We start from the raw sequence: 13,219 nt of genomic DNA, 5'->3' as shown, positions 1-13,219 counted from the left end.
GTTTCGTCGCTGCCGGGCGAAACCCTCACATCTCAAAATATTTAAAAAAAAACAAAAAACACTATATTTCAGGAAATCTGACAACACAATCTTGCTTGAGTTAACTTCATTTACCATTGTGCACTAACATGAGTACAACACAAAAATCAAGTTCAATTGCTATTTTAATTTATTTTACATTAGACAGCAGACAAAAAGCCTTTAATACTTCATAAAAGCAAAGCATCTATCTTCCTAAGATCTTTTTCATGTCCAAATAACCATGAGTAATGGAATAAATGAAATATCAAGGTGACCAAGTACAGTAAAAAGCAGAAATGAATATGCACACACTTATCTTCATGGCTGAACAAGAGGCAGGAGTAAATAACTAAAATGAATTCTTCCTGGTTTCACTCAACAGTACTTATTGTCACGTATTTTTTGTTCTCTCACATTTGACAAATACCAACTGTATATAAAAAATCTAAACAAATACTAAAGCCAATAAAAATTCAACTAAAACAAAACAATCATGACAAACAATAAAAACTAAAAACTCACAACCTTTCTCTAAAACCTGTAAAGTTACCTGAATTTGAAAATCAAAAGGGAAAATCCAGAATGATCATAAACCAGGACCCAATAGTATTGCTTGATGAAAAATTCATCATATTAGGACAACCATGCTTTCATAATCCCTCCATCAAATCTAATGTTGTGTGCCGTCTTGATTTCAGGTGTGACAGATGAGCCAATTGAAGAGGTCTGGCCTTCCACCCTAATCCTCGGGTTTCCATCCCGGCCACCCCCACAGGCCATCTTAATTCCCTCTATCATTACAGAGGACTCCTTGCGGAGAGCCATGAGGAAAGGTGACTGCTGACGATGTCATTCACGCAGACTATTTCCAAATGTCAGCCCACGAGCTCGCGTTTGTCTCATTAAAGTTGGTACAGTCCATTTTATCCTTGCTTTTGCCTGCCATTCTCAATCAAGTCCACTGGGAACATGGAGGGAGGTAGCTCCTCGTAATCATCCTTATTTGCATGAGCGCAAGCTAGACAGTCAATCAGGGGACAAGAAAGGGTGCAGGGAGGAAGACAAGTTGAAAAATGGCAAGAGCACCAAAGAGATGCAGGCTTGTTAAGAGGTATCAGTGGAGAGACATCAAGAAATGTCAGCTCCGCCACACAGCATCACGCAGACTTTTTGTTCAACAGTCTTCTGACCTGAAGATTTACATAGAGACCCCCACATGATCCACCCTCATGGAGGCGAGTCCTTCATCTTAAGCGCATCAGTGTCTTTTGCAGCTGAGGGTCTTCAAAGGCTCATGTAGATGTGCGACATCTTGGCGGCAGGGGGGTGATGGACTGAGGATTTTTGTTTCTCTCTGATCAGCTTCACTCACCGCCACTTTGTCATCATAAGACAACAAACATGAGTAACCCATTCCATTTTATTGCAACCACTGCAGGTATAAGATGTTGAAAATAAAACATCTTTTAATCAATCAGTATTAAATATCTATGTGTTTTTCAATGTCTTCATTTATTCCCATTCCAGATATTTTGGACAATTGTATTCATCCAACTTGTGGAAACAATTGAAAGAAAATCCTTTTCTGTTTCCATTGCACAAGGCAAGGTCCATTTGGCGGAATCTTTGTATCCCCAAAATCACGACTTTCCAGGGGGCGGTAAAAAAGACCATCTGGCTTAAGTTGCCAACACTGCATCGCTCAAGTTGATAAATGGACCGCCGGTACTTGCATACTAATGTAATTGACGCACACCCATTATAGCTGGACTGTATTGCAAACAATATCATTTAAACCAAATTCTTTAAAAAAATTATTATCCAGCACCAGGCATTAAGTCAAAAATGTTGAGCTTCTGCTCTTCCTGCGCTTGCATCGGCTTTCTCTCACGTTCTAAAAACACGCATCTTAAATTGTCTATAGGTGTGAATGGCTCTTGACTTTGTCTACACACTAGCAAAAACATCCTTACCTGATTTACACTTTCCAGATGCTTATAATGTGCAGACGCAAAAACTAGAATTAAAAACTCAAACCACCAAGGATTATGAAAATAGCAACATGTATTGTTCCATTTTACACAAAAGCCAGTCTGTGAGTCTCCATGTGAAAAAAAGAAAAAGAAAAGACCTTCATTGGGATGTGTGGTTACAAAAGGCCAGTTCATATGGAGCACTACACGTTGAGTTTATGTGCATCACACTACCAAAAACATGCAAACAAGAATGCAAAAAAAAAAAAAACCTGCTTTGAGTATGAAAATAACATTGTTGACGTTTAATCTGATGTGGGGGTGTTGCAAAGCTATTTCACACTGCAAAAACAAGTAGGCAAAGGTAGCTGTGCGTGAAAATACATGTGCGACTGACCACACTTGTGGCACAAGTACAATGCGGATAGCACTTGAGTGCGTGGTGGAGCTCTTTACGACAACAACACAGACTAATACAAGAATTCATAGACGGCCAACATGGAAACAAGACAAAACCATCTGACAAATAGAGCCATTTAAATGGATGTGGCTCATTAAATCCCAAAATGACATTTTCTTTCTCTTTCTTTTTTTCTTACTTTCTTTCTCTTTCTTTTTTTTAACAATTATTGTAGTCAAAATACAGTAAGCTCATACTGTAGCCATCCAGGATTTTTCAATGATGGAGATCATTTAAAAAAGAAAAATAGAAAAAAGGGAAGGGGACCTTTACACGGGCTTTGTCTGATACAAGTTCTCTCCCTAGTGGCCTGTACATGAACTGCAGGCGCTTCTGCATATGGCTGCTGTGACTTGGCTCCCGTGATGGAGGTCTGGATGACCCCAAGGTGTTTCACAATCCAAATCGGGAAGGGGTGCGTCGGGGTGTCATGGGAGCCTCTTCTCGTCTCCCCGGCGTGCATATTCTCAATGACCTAAAGCAGAGAAGAGACAGAAGTTATGGATGGCCACCTCGACCAATGAGCAAGAAGAAGAGGAGGAAAAGGTATGAGCAGAATGAGAGGAAAGGGAGAGGATGACAGCAAGACTGGCCAAGGAAAGATACACGAGCGCACGATGCCATCAGGGAGCGATGAGAGTGAAAGAACGAGTGGATGAAGCTTCACTCTGAGAGCGTCATCCATCTTCCTTAATCACAGCTGCTTGGCAAGATCACACAGACAAGCTTCTCATGAGACTTTAATAGAATTCCATATAACAAAAGCAAAGGGTGGAGGAAAAACATTTATTACTAAAATGCTTGTCACTGAAATTAATCATACAAGTGAAACAATTACTAACAAGCATGGAGACCAATTCTTTATCTATTTTCAATGAATTGGTCAGAGAACAGTGTGTTCAAGGAAGCAGGCCCAGTTTCCACACTGTAGCAATGTAAAATTATGAGCAAATTAAGATAAGATTTATTTTAGGACATACTGAATTCTGTTTGTTGGTGTGCCATGGGTTTTTCCAACGTAAATAAAATGTGTCTTGGCTCACTGAAGGTTTAAAGGAACTCAACCTTCCACTCAAGCAGTGATAAAAACTCCCGCTTATTCTCTACTTGGCATAAACACAGAAAACAAAAGGAGCGGGTCACTGGCCCAATTGATGCGAAGTGTGCTGGGCAGCAGCAGTGGGATCGTGAGGGCGTAAAAAGAATTAGGAGGTGGTCACAATGAAGGCTGCAGAGACCACAGTCATTATCACACATCCCACTTGCTGGCTAAATCTCATTCTAATCCCTTTCCCCAAGTGTGATTTTTTTTCTCCCACAGATTTCACACCGGTGCGGTCACACAAATGTAGATAAACCAGCGCATTAATTAACAATGAAGTTAGTTTTTAAATCTGTATTTAAAAGCGTACTTCTCTCTGTAAAGCTCCAGAATGGGTGTGAAATTAATTTTTGGGTCTAATTTGAAAATGGAGGTTCCCCCGCTTTCTGCGCTCTGCTGTGCCCCAATTTAAATTGCTGCAGTAATGGGGGTCAGCCAGGAGTCAATATTATTTCTTTTTGTCTCGTCTGCGGGGACCAGAGGTGAGAAAAGCTCATCATGAAGAGTGAGAGAGTTGGAGGAGAGGAAGGGGCGGAGATACGGCCTGGCGGCGAGGTGGCTAAATGAAACGCTTCTATCTCTGCGGTGCATAAAGAATGAAGAGGTGAGTTGCGGGGAGGGAGCCACGTTAAACCATTGTTGCAGAGGAAGCGTCAGCCACTTACTTTACAATGCCGGTGTTCTTCCTCTCATTTTCCTCGCGACGGCTTAGTAGCTGCTCCTGAGCCAACGCCATCTCCTCTTCCATGTTGTTGATTTCCTCCTTGGCCCGCCGACGGTTTTCCTGGAGGAGAGGCATGCAATATGAAGAACAATAAGAAAGTGTTGATAGAAGGGGGGGGATTGTTATGACCCCGCCCCCTTTGCATCTTTTACTACTTTGGCAAGACTTTCAGCAAGGAGTCAAGAAATATAATAGGCAAAAATATAAATTAGCCACATGACCAAGACAAACAGTATGGCTGTTGCAAAAGTCAGTCAAAAACTTGCTTGTCCTTACCTGTCTGCTTCTCCCAGCATGTTTGATGCTATAAAACATGGGCCCAAGTTCCGCCAGCCACTCACCATCCACTGCAGTTACACACTGCATGTACTCCTACAAGACAAAACAAGTTTAAAACAAACAAAAAAACTCCCATCCATCCATGCGATGGTGGTTCCGTATGTCAGAGGTTTCACCTTGGTAGTCATGACAAGCTCATGGTAGATGATGTAGTCGGGCGTGTAGCCCATACCAAACAGGGAGCTGGTCGGGTGAAGGTGACACGGCATGCCCGTCCTCACATTCACATATTCACCAATGCCCTGAGAGCAAACACATGCCATAGATGAATAAAGTTTCTGTCAGACATTTAAAGCCTTTCATTAGATGTTTTATCAGCACTATGTCATTATGTGGCTGTAAACATGCCACCACTATATGAGATATATTACCAGCTTTGGAGAAAACAAGAGAAATACCTTGAGTTTGGCAGCCTGGTGGAAGTAAGCAGCACAAATGCACTTCCTGATGATGTCCCAGTCTGAACCACATGACATCAAGTTCATCCTCTGCTGCACCATGATGTCTTTTAACTGAGAGCGCACCTCACGCACCTGGCACACAACATCCTACTTGAAATATTCATTCCCTCACCCTTACACAAAACAATAATTTAGAAACAACTGACACGCTTAACTAGCCTTAAAGGCTATATATATTGCCACTTCTTTTTGGGAAAACAGTCCAAAAGTTCAAATCAAAACCTATAACTGATCTACTGTGACAGATATCCGGTCATAATAACACCTTGGAGGCACAGCTGTGATGCCCCTAATGATAACCTTCTGAACAAATTGCAAGACATGTGAGCTTAGTGTGCACATATTTGTCATCAGTATAACCTTGCGCATGGCCTTGGTATGAATGAAGTGATCGTTGCACCAGATGCTCGAGTAATTGTTGTTTTTCCACTGCTGGTAGACATTAAGGTAAGTCAGATGGTCACTCTCCGGCACGGAGAACTTCTCCCTGACCTGGTCGCTCTCCTCCTCACGGCCCTGCAGATACCAGCACACATTAGGCATATTCCTCTTATATCACTAAGTGGTCTCCCATATATATTTAAATTGGATTAGATTTAAAAAATGTCCCAAATAGTCACTCAAAGCAATACAATTACTTTTTTTTTTTTTTTTTTTTAACAGAAGTCCAAAAGATGAAGTGAGGACAGAACAATGTCATCAATTTTTGGAAAATATGATATTCCGTCCCACAGCATATTATACTCCATGATCACATAATTGTCATAATCATAAAAAACACGATTATTATAAAATAACAAAATTCATTCACTTTGTTTGGTCAAAAAGTACCAGTACATGATTTCAACAAAATAAATTGACTAAAACATGACACGATCAAACCTTCGGTCTGTAAAAGATGGCCGGCACAGACAGCATGGAAACGATGATGAGGATGTCCGCACTGCAGCACATGTCGCAGGACACAATTAGCATCTTGGACAACGCCGGGTCGAGGGGGAACTCCACCATCATTCGGCCAGTTGGCGTCAAAGAACCTGAGAGCACAGTGATTAAGTCATACATAAGGAATAATAAAGCATGTACAAGATGAGTTATAAGGTTCCTTTCCAAAGGCTAAGTCATCATAAAGAGACTTGCTTTTCTGTCCGTGTACAAGCGGTGGATGTACTCGTGACAGCTCAGACTAGTCAAGCCTAGGAAAAAGGATCTAGATCAAAAAAACTTTCCCGGCTGTGATTTGAATGATTAGACGACAGTCTAAGGAGCTTACTCAGGCAGAAGCGGAGCAACCAGTTTAGGGCAGGTAAGACTTAATCAGAGAAAATCTGCTGTTAACACACCATACAGGGAATCATCTAAAGTCCCTCCTTATCCCCAAATCCCTAAATCTGGGGAATATGACTGAGGATGAGACAGAGGTCAGGCCCGACCGGTTGAATCAAACATTGGATCTGTTACGAAGCAATTACTTCACTGGCCAAACCTGCAACTAGCCCATCCAGGTCTGTTTGCAGAGGCTGCTTTTGTGTGTGTGACATGAATTAAGGAGCTTCAAGCACAAACTCGAGATGGTATAGTTGCAGTATTTCATCTTGTTCTCAAAATGAAGCTGGTTGATGGCATTTTAGCCCAACATGTGCAACAACAACCAAAATGTCAAAACGCTAAAATATCTTAGGCACATAATTTGGAAAAGAAGGGATAAGAATGCAGTAGTGCAGTACATTAATATGAATAGTCATGGGTGGTAATCTGAAGAGTCACCGCTAGATGTCACTAAATGCCCTATTTTTACCTTTTTTTTAACCCAATTATGAATTCATTATGAAAAGCTCTAACAACACTAACTCTAACCCCTCCAAATTATAAATTTTTATACAAACCAGAACATGTCTTCTCTTCGCAAGTTATTTTTCTATCTTCATATCAAAATACAATTAAATTGTGAACCTCTGATGTAGTAAGTAACATGATCGGCACACTTTTGAAACCAGAGTGAAGCACACTAATATCACGAGCAATTCCACACACCGGTGTTATCGAGTGCTCCCAGGATCCAAAGCTGGTACATGGAGTTGAGCATGTTGTCTTCAGGTGGCGGGTCCATGAAGTGGAAAAGGAGTAAATCCTGAACACCCAGCGACTTCAACAGCAGTACCACATTGGCCAGGTTGGTCCTCTGAATCTCTGGTATGGTGGTGGTCAGCATTTCGTTCTTATAGGCGCTCTGAGTGTAGAGCCTGGGTGCAAATATATGATGAATAAGTCCTAATTGCAACTCTTCAATGTAGAGAAAGAAATAGAATACCTGTAACACTGCCCTGGTCCTGTACGACCAGCTCTACCAGCACGCTGGTTCGCATTTGCTTGGCTGATGGGATATACTTGTAGAGCATCCATTCCAATGCGAGGATTGAACACCTGTTAATAGACGCATGGAAAATAACTAATGACATCGCTCAGTGCATCAGGTATATACTGTAATTACAAGGTGAAGCATACCTTAAGTTTGCAGAATCCAGCGTCCACAACAAACATGATACCATCCACAGTGAGGGAAGTTTCTGCTATGTTTGTAGCAACGATACATTTCCGAACACCGTCTGGGGCCTGAGTGGGTGAAATAAAAACAATAATCATGTTTATACACAAGTCTCCATTGTGCCAATCTTATAGACAGAGAGGAAAATGAAAAGAAACCTTCTGGAAAATTTTGGCCTGCAGGTCCGAAGGTAGCTGGGAGTAAATAGGGAGCACAGCCAGAGCTGGAGCGTTATCCAAATCCTCCAGTCGTTCCACAATCTGATCTGATGTTACCTACAAGGTCAATAAAGTACAAATCATATAGGACAACTTCCATTCAAAGGGCTACATAGGAGTTACTTATTGATTCAACAATGTTTATTACTGAAGTTGTAGTTAGCAGTTGTGTATAAATGCAATACAGTCATTGAACTGCCTGCTGTTCATCTATACAAAGGTGTAGCTCAATAAATTAGAATATCATAGAAGAGTTCTTTTATTTGAATTGATCAATTAAAAAATAGATTTATTTATCACACAAGAAAAAAAAGAGAGGGCCTCCCTAATTTAAATTTTTAAATTATTTGTAATAGTTCCTTACGTGATGTTCTATTATCTTGAGGAGCATTTTTGGTTTCTTATTAGCTGCAAGCCATCAGCAGCACCAAAATTATGACTAATACAGTAATGAAAATAATAATCCAAATCCAAAAATAATCCCCCTTTGAGCTAAACTATTTAAATAAATCCATATTCCTAATACATTTTTTTATGATGCAACTTTATAAAGCTGCCTTGTCCCTCACCTCAATATCTTCCTGACCTGGCATGAAGATGAGAATGTCGCCAATCAACCCACTGAGGTGGATCTGCAGGGCCTGTTTCACTGCTGCCTCAACATAGTCCTCCTGAGGAGTCTAAAGAGCACAAAACAGGAATTACAGAAATACGTTTGATCACTGTAGTGCTTGTTCAGCAAACTGCAAAAAGCAAAAATATACATACCTTGCTAAACAATATGTCCACTGGAAATGTTCTTCCTGGAATGTGAAATATAGGTACATTGCCAAAAAATGCTGCAAACTTGTCGGAGTCCATTGTTGCTGAGGTAACAATCAGTTTCAAGTCTGTGCGCCGAGAAACAACCTGATGGGGGGGGGGAGAAAAAAAAGAATCATGATGCTCATGACTTCTTCATGTGTTGCAAATCAAGCAGGCGTGTGGGACAGGAGAACGAACCTCCCGGAGCAGACCAAACAGCACATCAGTGTTCAACGAACGTTCGTGAGCTTCATCCATGATGACGGCGCTGTAGTGATCCAGATCGGACTCCCTTAGTGACTCTCTGAGCAGGATACCATCCGTCATGTACTTTATCATAGTTTTCTCACACGTGCAGTCCTCAAAACGAATTGCGTAGCCCACCTATAGAATACATACGACTGTTGGTTAAATACTTGGACGCTCGCATTCAATGTGGCCCACGACTGGAGTTAACATAATCCATGTATCCCCATTAGTATGTAATATTATTTACTGGAGTTATGCTTTCAAACCGGAGGGGAAATATTTGCCTTTACCTCTTCTCCTAGGTTGGTGCCAATTTCCTCGCTGACCCTCTTGGCCACACTCATGGCGGCCACTCTGCGGGGTTGAGTGCAGCCCACCATACCGTAGCTGGTGTAGCCATCCTCATGAAGGTACTGTGTCAGCTGAGTGGTTTTCCCACTTCCCGTTTCTCCGACAACAATCACAATGCTGTTGTCCCTACGGGAGCAGAAAGACATAGTTAATCATGGAACCTCAGCACAAGAACTGAAGCTCGTACGAACGCTTGTATACCTTATGATGTTAAGAAGCTGCTGCCTGACAGCGAAAATAGGTAGGTACTGTCTCTGCTCCAGAATGCTTTTCTTCTTGGCAAAGTCACTGCTGGCCTCGCTCTTCTCTTTCATGTGATCTGCGAACTTCTGCTCTGCTCTACAAAATCAAGCGAGGAGGAGACCTTATTAAAATACATGGAAATGGTTGGCCTAATGGACTCCACAGCTCTGTGAGTAAGACACGGTCGTCGCATTGTGAAACGCTACAAAGGCCGACCTGTAGTCTACTTTGCCATCCTCGCCAACCACTTGGCCGGCATCGTCTTCTTTCTTCTGGATGCCCATGATGTCCCCCAACTTAGTGCCTGCCAGTTCCCAATGTTTGTGCTGTGCCTGAAAACACATTTAAGTGTTACGTTTTGCTGGTCTTGAATCAAAGTATAAAAAGCAGACGCTTTGCTAGATTCTACTGAATGTGTAACCTACATAATAATACCGCCATTTTCATGTTAAATTCTAAATTGGCAGCCGACCTTTTTGCGCTCTTTCTGCTCACGGTGTTTACGAACAAGCTGACTGCCCTTGCGGGAGATGATAGCCAAGTCAGAGGTGGCGTCTTTCACAGGGATGATGGGTTCTGGCTGCGATGACAAAGCAAAAACACACAGTGAAATCAAAAGTTGAAATAAATACCTCATTTCCATCATGTGAAGATCAGCCAATCTTGCTTTACCTGTTTGGTGAACACTATTCTTCCATCTAGGAATGGAGGGACTAAATTGTGAACCAGCAAGTGAACCTTTGTCGCGTTATCCTCTTCAAAGTCTTCGTCTACCTCTAACCGCTGCACCACACCGCTAGTCAACATACGGTTGGTCTCCCATCGTTCATTGTCCTATTAGGGAAACAGAGCCCGTTAGCCGGAGATAGTGAAATACACACACGCGCACAGAACACCAGTGTTAAGTTACCTCGTTGATTTGACGTTTCTGGGCGGATATTCGTTTCTGAGTCTGCTTCTGAAGAATCTGCTCCCTCTTCTTGACATAGTCATCAGATGTGGACGTAAAAGGGTTGTGGAACTCATCATAGCCTTCGTCCATCATGTACCAGTCTCTGTCGGCTTGCTGCAAGCAGTGCATGAATTAACAAAAGACTGAGCAATTCATAATGTGTATGTTGAGAAATATATGCAGGTAGATTAGGAATGCACTGATACTGTGCGACAGTATTCATGCTCTATGCAATACTACCTCACAAGCCTGACCAAACCTTCCAGGTATGGTCCAGAAGACAACACATGGTATTGTTAAGCAATCAAACATAAAAACTTGTGCCATTACTTTGTCTAAAAAATGGTATCAGTGCATTCCTAATAAAGATAACAACATAAAAACAATAAGCCAACCTTCTGATCTTCTTCCCACTGCTCTTTCTCATCTTCGTTATCAAATGCAATTCCAGTCCCACCTTCTTTTTTACCTATGTTAATTGAAGTCAGGACTCTCGTCAAGAATCTCACGTTAAACATTTGGAAGACGCATTTACAATAACATTTGTTACCTTTTCCTTGGGATAAACGAGGTGTGGAGCCTAAATGCTTTCTGTCATTGGCCCACTCGTTGTACTTGTAGGATGGGGTGGGGAGGGGCGTGTCATCAGTGTAACGGCCTCTTACTGACCTTAAGTCAGAGCAGAGAGGATATTGCAAAAGATTTAGACACATTATAATTAATAATAATAATAGAGTTTAAATTTCATCTAAAACACCACAAGAAAATGTGACAAAATGAATCATCACCACGACATAGAATACCTTTTTAAGATGGCACTTGTTTAAGCCACAGTAAATTTCAATATTAAATACTCACTTGTCTCTTCTCTCGCTCTCTCGGCCAGTGTGCCGACTCCGCTCCGATTCCCTTGCAGAAGGCGTAGGGGAGGGAGACTCCCACTGGGAATGCCGTGAAGTGGCATAACCACTGTCTTCTTCTTCCCAGTTGGAGCGGGAAGGCGTAGAACCATCTGTGTTTTAAGAAAAAAGAAGAAAAAAAAAAGCGGACTGAATTGTCTCACTAATGAGGACAAAGAGTCTGTACTAAAGTTCATAGACCTGAGGACAGACATCAAGGTCGAAAAAATACTACTAATTCACATATTAAGTTGCATAATTATAAGTATCCGACAAATGAAAAAAAAAACTACCTCTCGGATGCTCTTGTGGCGTTTGTGGTTCATCTCGCCTGCTACCGCGACTGAGGCGATCCGACCAGCCATCTCTCTGCGACCGCTCGCTCCGGTGAGAACGGTCTGAGCGGTTGCCCTCTCGGGTATCTCACAAGAAAAAGGAATGTTAGCATCACAACTGAGTTCAGAATCCGCTACAAATTCAATAGAAGAACGCTTTAGAATCACCTCTTTCACTCCGCCGATCCCTGCCCTTATCTTTGTCTCTGTTCTTGTCATCTTTGGAGGAGATGTAGACGCCAAGCTCACGTCGGTCTTTTTCTCTCTGTTCGTGTCGGCGACGGAACTCTTCGCTTACCCCTCCGGGACTGGAAGGTGTTTCTGAGCCACTGGTGCGGTACTTCCGGCTGGCATGGTGAAATGAAAATGGTTCCGAATGATTATAGCGCCCATTTTGGGTTGTACTATTCTCACAAGAATTGACTATTTCCTTCATTAACATTATCAAAGTCCAGTTGATTATATTTCAGTATCACATAAGTCAAAGCACTTACTTCTCTTTTTTATCCTGTTCATTCTTCTCATCATCTTCATCATCAGAACCAGAATCACTTTTGCTTTCCTCCCAGTCCTTGTATGAGGAAACCTTGGATTTTTTTCGAGCTCCGTCCTCGCCACTAGCTTCACTTTGTTCTTTACTCTCTCGCTCTTTCCTTTTCTGCGCTGCCAGCAGATCCAAGCCCAGTAGAGAGGTGCGCGGGGTCGGGGCCCGGAAAACATGATGTTCTGCAGCGGCGCTCTTCTTCTTAACTATCAATCCTCCAACTTGAACTTTTGAATCAGTCCCCTCCAATCTATGCATGGAGTCGTCGTCATCCATTATCTGCAAGGGGGAATAAATGCTTTTTAATGTATAATGCAACTAAATATGAAAATGTATTGTGTTTTGTGCGGTCGACGTTCAATTACATAGGACATTCTATACCGATAATGACAATGATCTAACATGAAACTTACCGAAGCGTGGCGAACTCTTGCTAGCCGTCCGTTTAGCTAAAAGCGCTGACAGGGATAAACGTCAAAATGCTCGAGTCGTGCTTCTTTGCAATCAGATTCATATACTCTCAAAATAAAATACATACATCTGGGCTTGTAATAAGATTTACAAACCTGCGTGGCTGCGAGAGAAACAATTATATTGACAGCACGTTCGTCGATCGAACGTAAATATTTACAGAGAAGAGAGCCGCCATTGCTTCTTTTGCCCTTCTTCTTCTGCTGCTTGAATGTCGGCAGGCGCTGACCAAACTGCACTTACCACCCCCTACTGGTTAAGTGCTGATCACCTTGTATAACAAACAGCTCCACTAAAATAGTACCGCTACAGCAGACGAGAGCCCAATGCTTCTGAGAAAGCTAAAAAGTTACCCAAAACCCTGTAAAAAAATCTAACTAAAATATACATGAGATCCTTTTACAATTACATTTAATATTTATTCCCTCTTGCAAATGTTGTGTGTGTGAAGATGTACATAAATGAAACAGGTGAGCCACATTGAAGTCTCTAGACTAGCGGATGCTGAGTTTGATGACAAATTGAGTT

At 41.9% G+C, this 13,219-nt stretch overlaps 1 protein-coding gene and 2 long non-coding RNA genes across 9 annotated transcripts in view; 2 read left to right on the top strand and 1 right to left on the bottom strand.

Moving 5' to 3' along the window:
• The window catches only part of LOC148400577 (uncharacterized), a 40,953-nt gene extending 40,006 nt beyond the window's left edge, over window positions 1-947 (top strand). For all 5 annotated transcript variants that reach the window (XR_015857346.1, XR_015857348.1, XR_015857345.1 and 2 more), the window contains one exon: window positions 720-947. This is a non-coding gene — a long non-coding RNA (uncharacterized LOC148400577). The remainder of the gene's footprint in view (window positions 1-719) is intronic.
• A 1,120-nt stretch (window positions 948-2,067) lies between these two features.
• Window positions 2,068-12,904, bottom strand: dhx38 (DEAH (Asp-Glu-Ala-His) box polypeptide 38). The gene is made up of 27 exons (XM_088370104.1): window positions 12,634-12,904; window positions 12,171-12,499; window positions 11,845-12,023; window positions 11,635-11,763; window positions 11,301-11,454; window positions 10,993-11,111; window positions 10,838-10,911; window positions 10,401-10,556; window positions 10,163-10,324; window positions 9,963-10,070; window positions 9,707-9,822; window positions 9,449-9,586; window positions 9,187-9,373; window positions 8,846-9,031; window positions 8,612-8,752; window positions 8,413-8,523; window positions 7,784-7,900; window positions 7,586-7,693; window positions 7,392-7,504; window positions 7,115-7,323; window positions 5,963-6,117; window positions 5,441-5,596; window positions 5,018-5,152; window positions 4,736-4,861; window positions 4,557-4,652; window positions 4,222-4,340; window positions 2,068-2,929 (listed from the first exon to the last, which is right to left on the bottom strand). Exons 2-27 carry the CDS (start codon window positions 12,494-12,496, stop codon window positions 2,848-2,850), a joined length of 3,702 nt encoding a protein of 1,233 aa, XP_088226230.1. The 5' UTR covers window positions 12,497-12,499; window positions 12,634-12,904; the 3' UTR covers window positions 2,068-2,847.
• Window positions 6,181-10,718, top strand: LOC148400576 (uncharacterized). Of its 3 annotated transcripts, none has more exons than XR_015857353.1 (5): window positions 6,181-6,386; window positions 7,178-7,253; window positions 8,823-9,306; window positions 9,386-9,488; window positions 9,600-10,718. It is a non-coding gene; the product is annotated as an uncharacterized LOC148400576 (long non-coding RNA). The 3 variants fall into 3 exon arrangements; XR_015857352.1 differs by having other exon boundaries at window positions 8,820-9,306; XR_015857351.1 differs by having other exon boundaries at window positions 6,191-6,386; window positions 9,199-9,306.
• Window positions 12,905-13,219: the final 315 nt, after the last annotated feature.

Source organism: Syngnathus floridae, chromosome 3 (genome assembly GCF_059516105.1).
Source record: "Syngnathus floridae isolate MCC-2025c chromosome 3, RoL_Sflo_1.0, whole genome shotgun sequence".
Taxonomy (NCBI): domain Eukaryota; kingdom Metazoa; phylum Chordata; class Actinopteri; order Syngnathiformes; family Syngnathidae; genus Syngnathus; species Syngnathus floridae.
Note: the sequence above shows the minus strand (reverse complement) of the source record. Positions and strands in the feature narration are given on the sequence as shown.

Excerpts from the sequence above, each read along its gene's own strand:
- dhx38 (XM_088370104.1), bottom strand. The coding sequence starts at position 12,496 with ATGGATGACGACGACTCCATGCATAGATTGGAGGGGACTGATTCAAAA. Across the intron at positions 7,694-7,783 it reads AGGCCAAAATTTTCCAGAAG|GCCCCAGACGGTGTTCGGAA; the intron begins GTTTCTTTTCAT and ends TCACCCACTCAG. Across the intron at positions 4,653-4,735 it reads AGCTTGTCATGACTACCAAG|GAGTACATGCAGTGTGTAAC; the intron begins GTGAAACCTCTG and ends TTTGTCTTGTAG.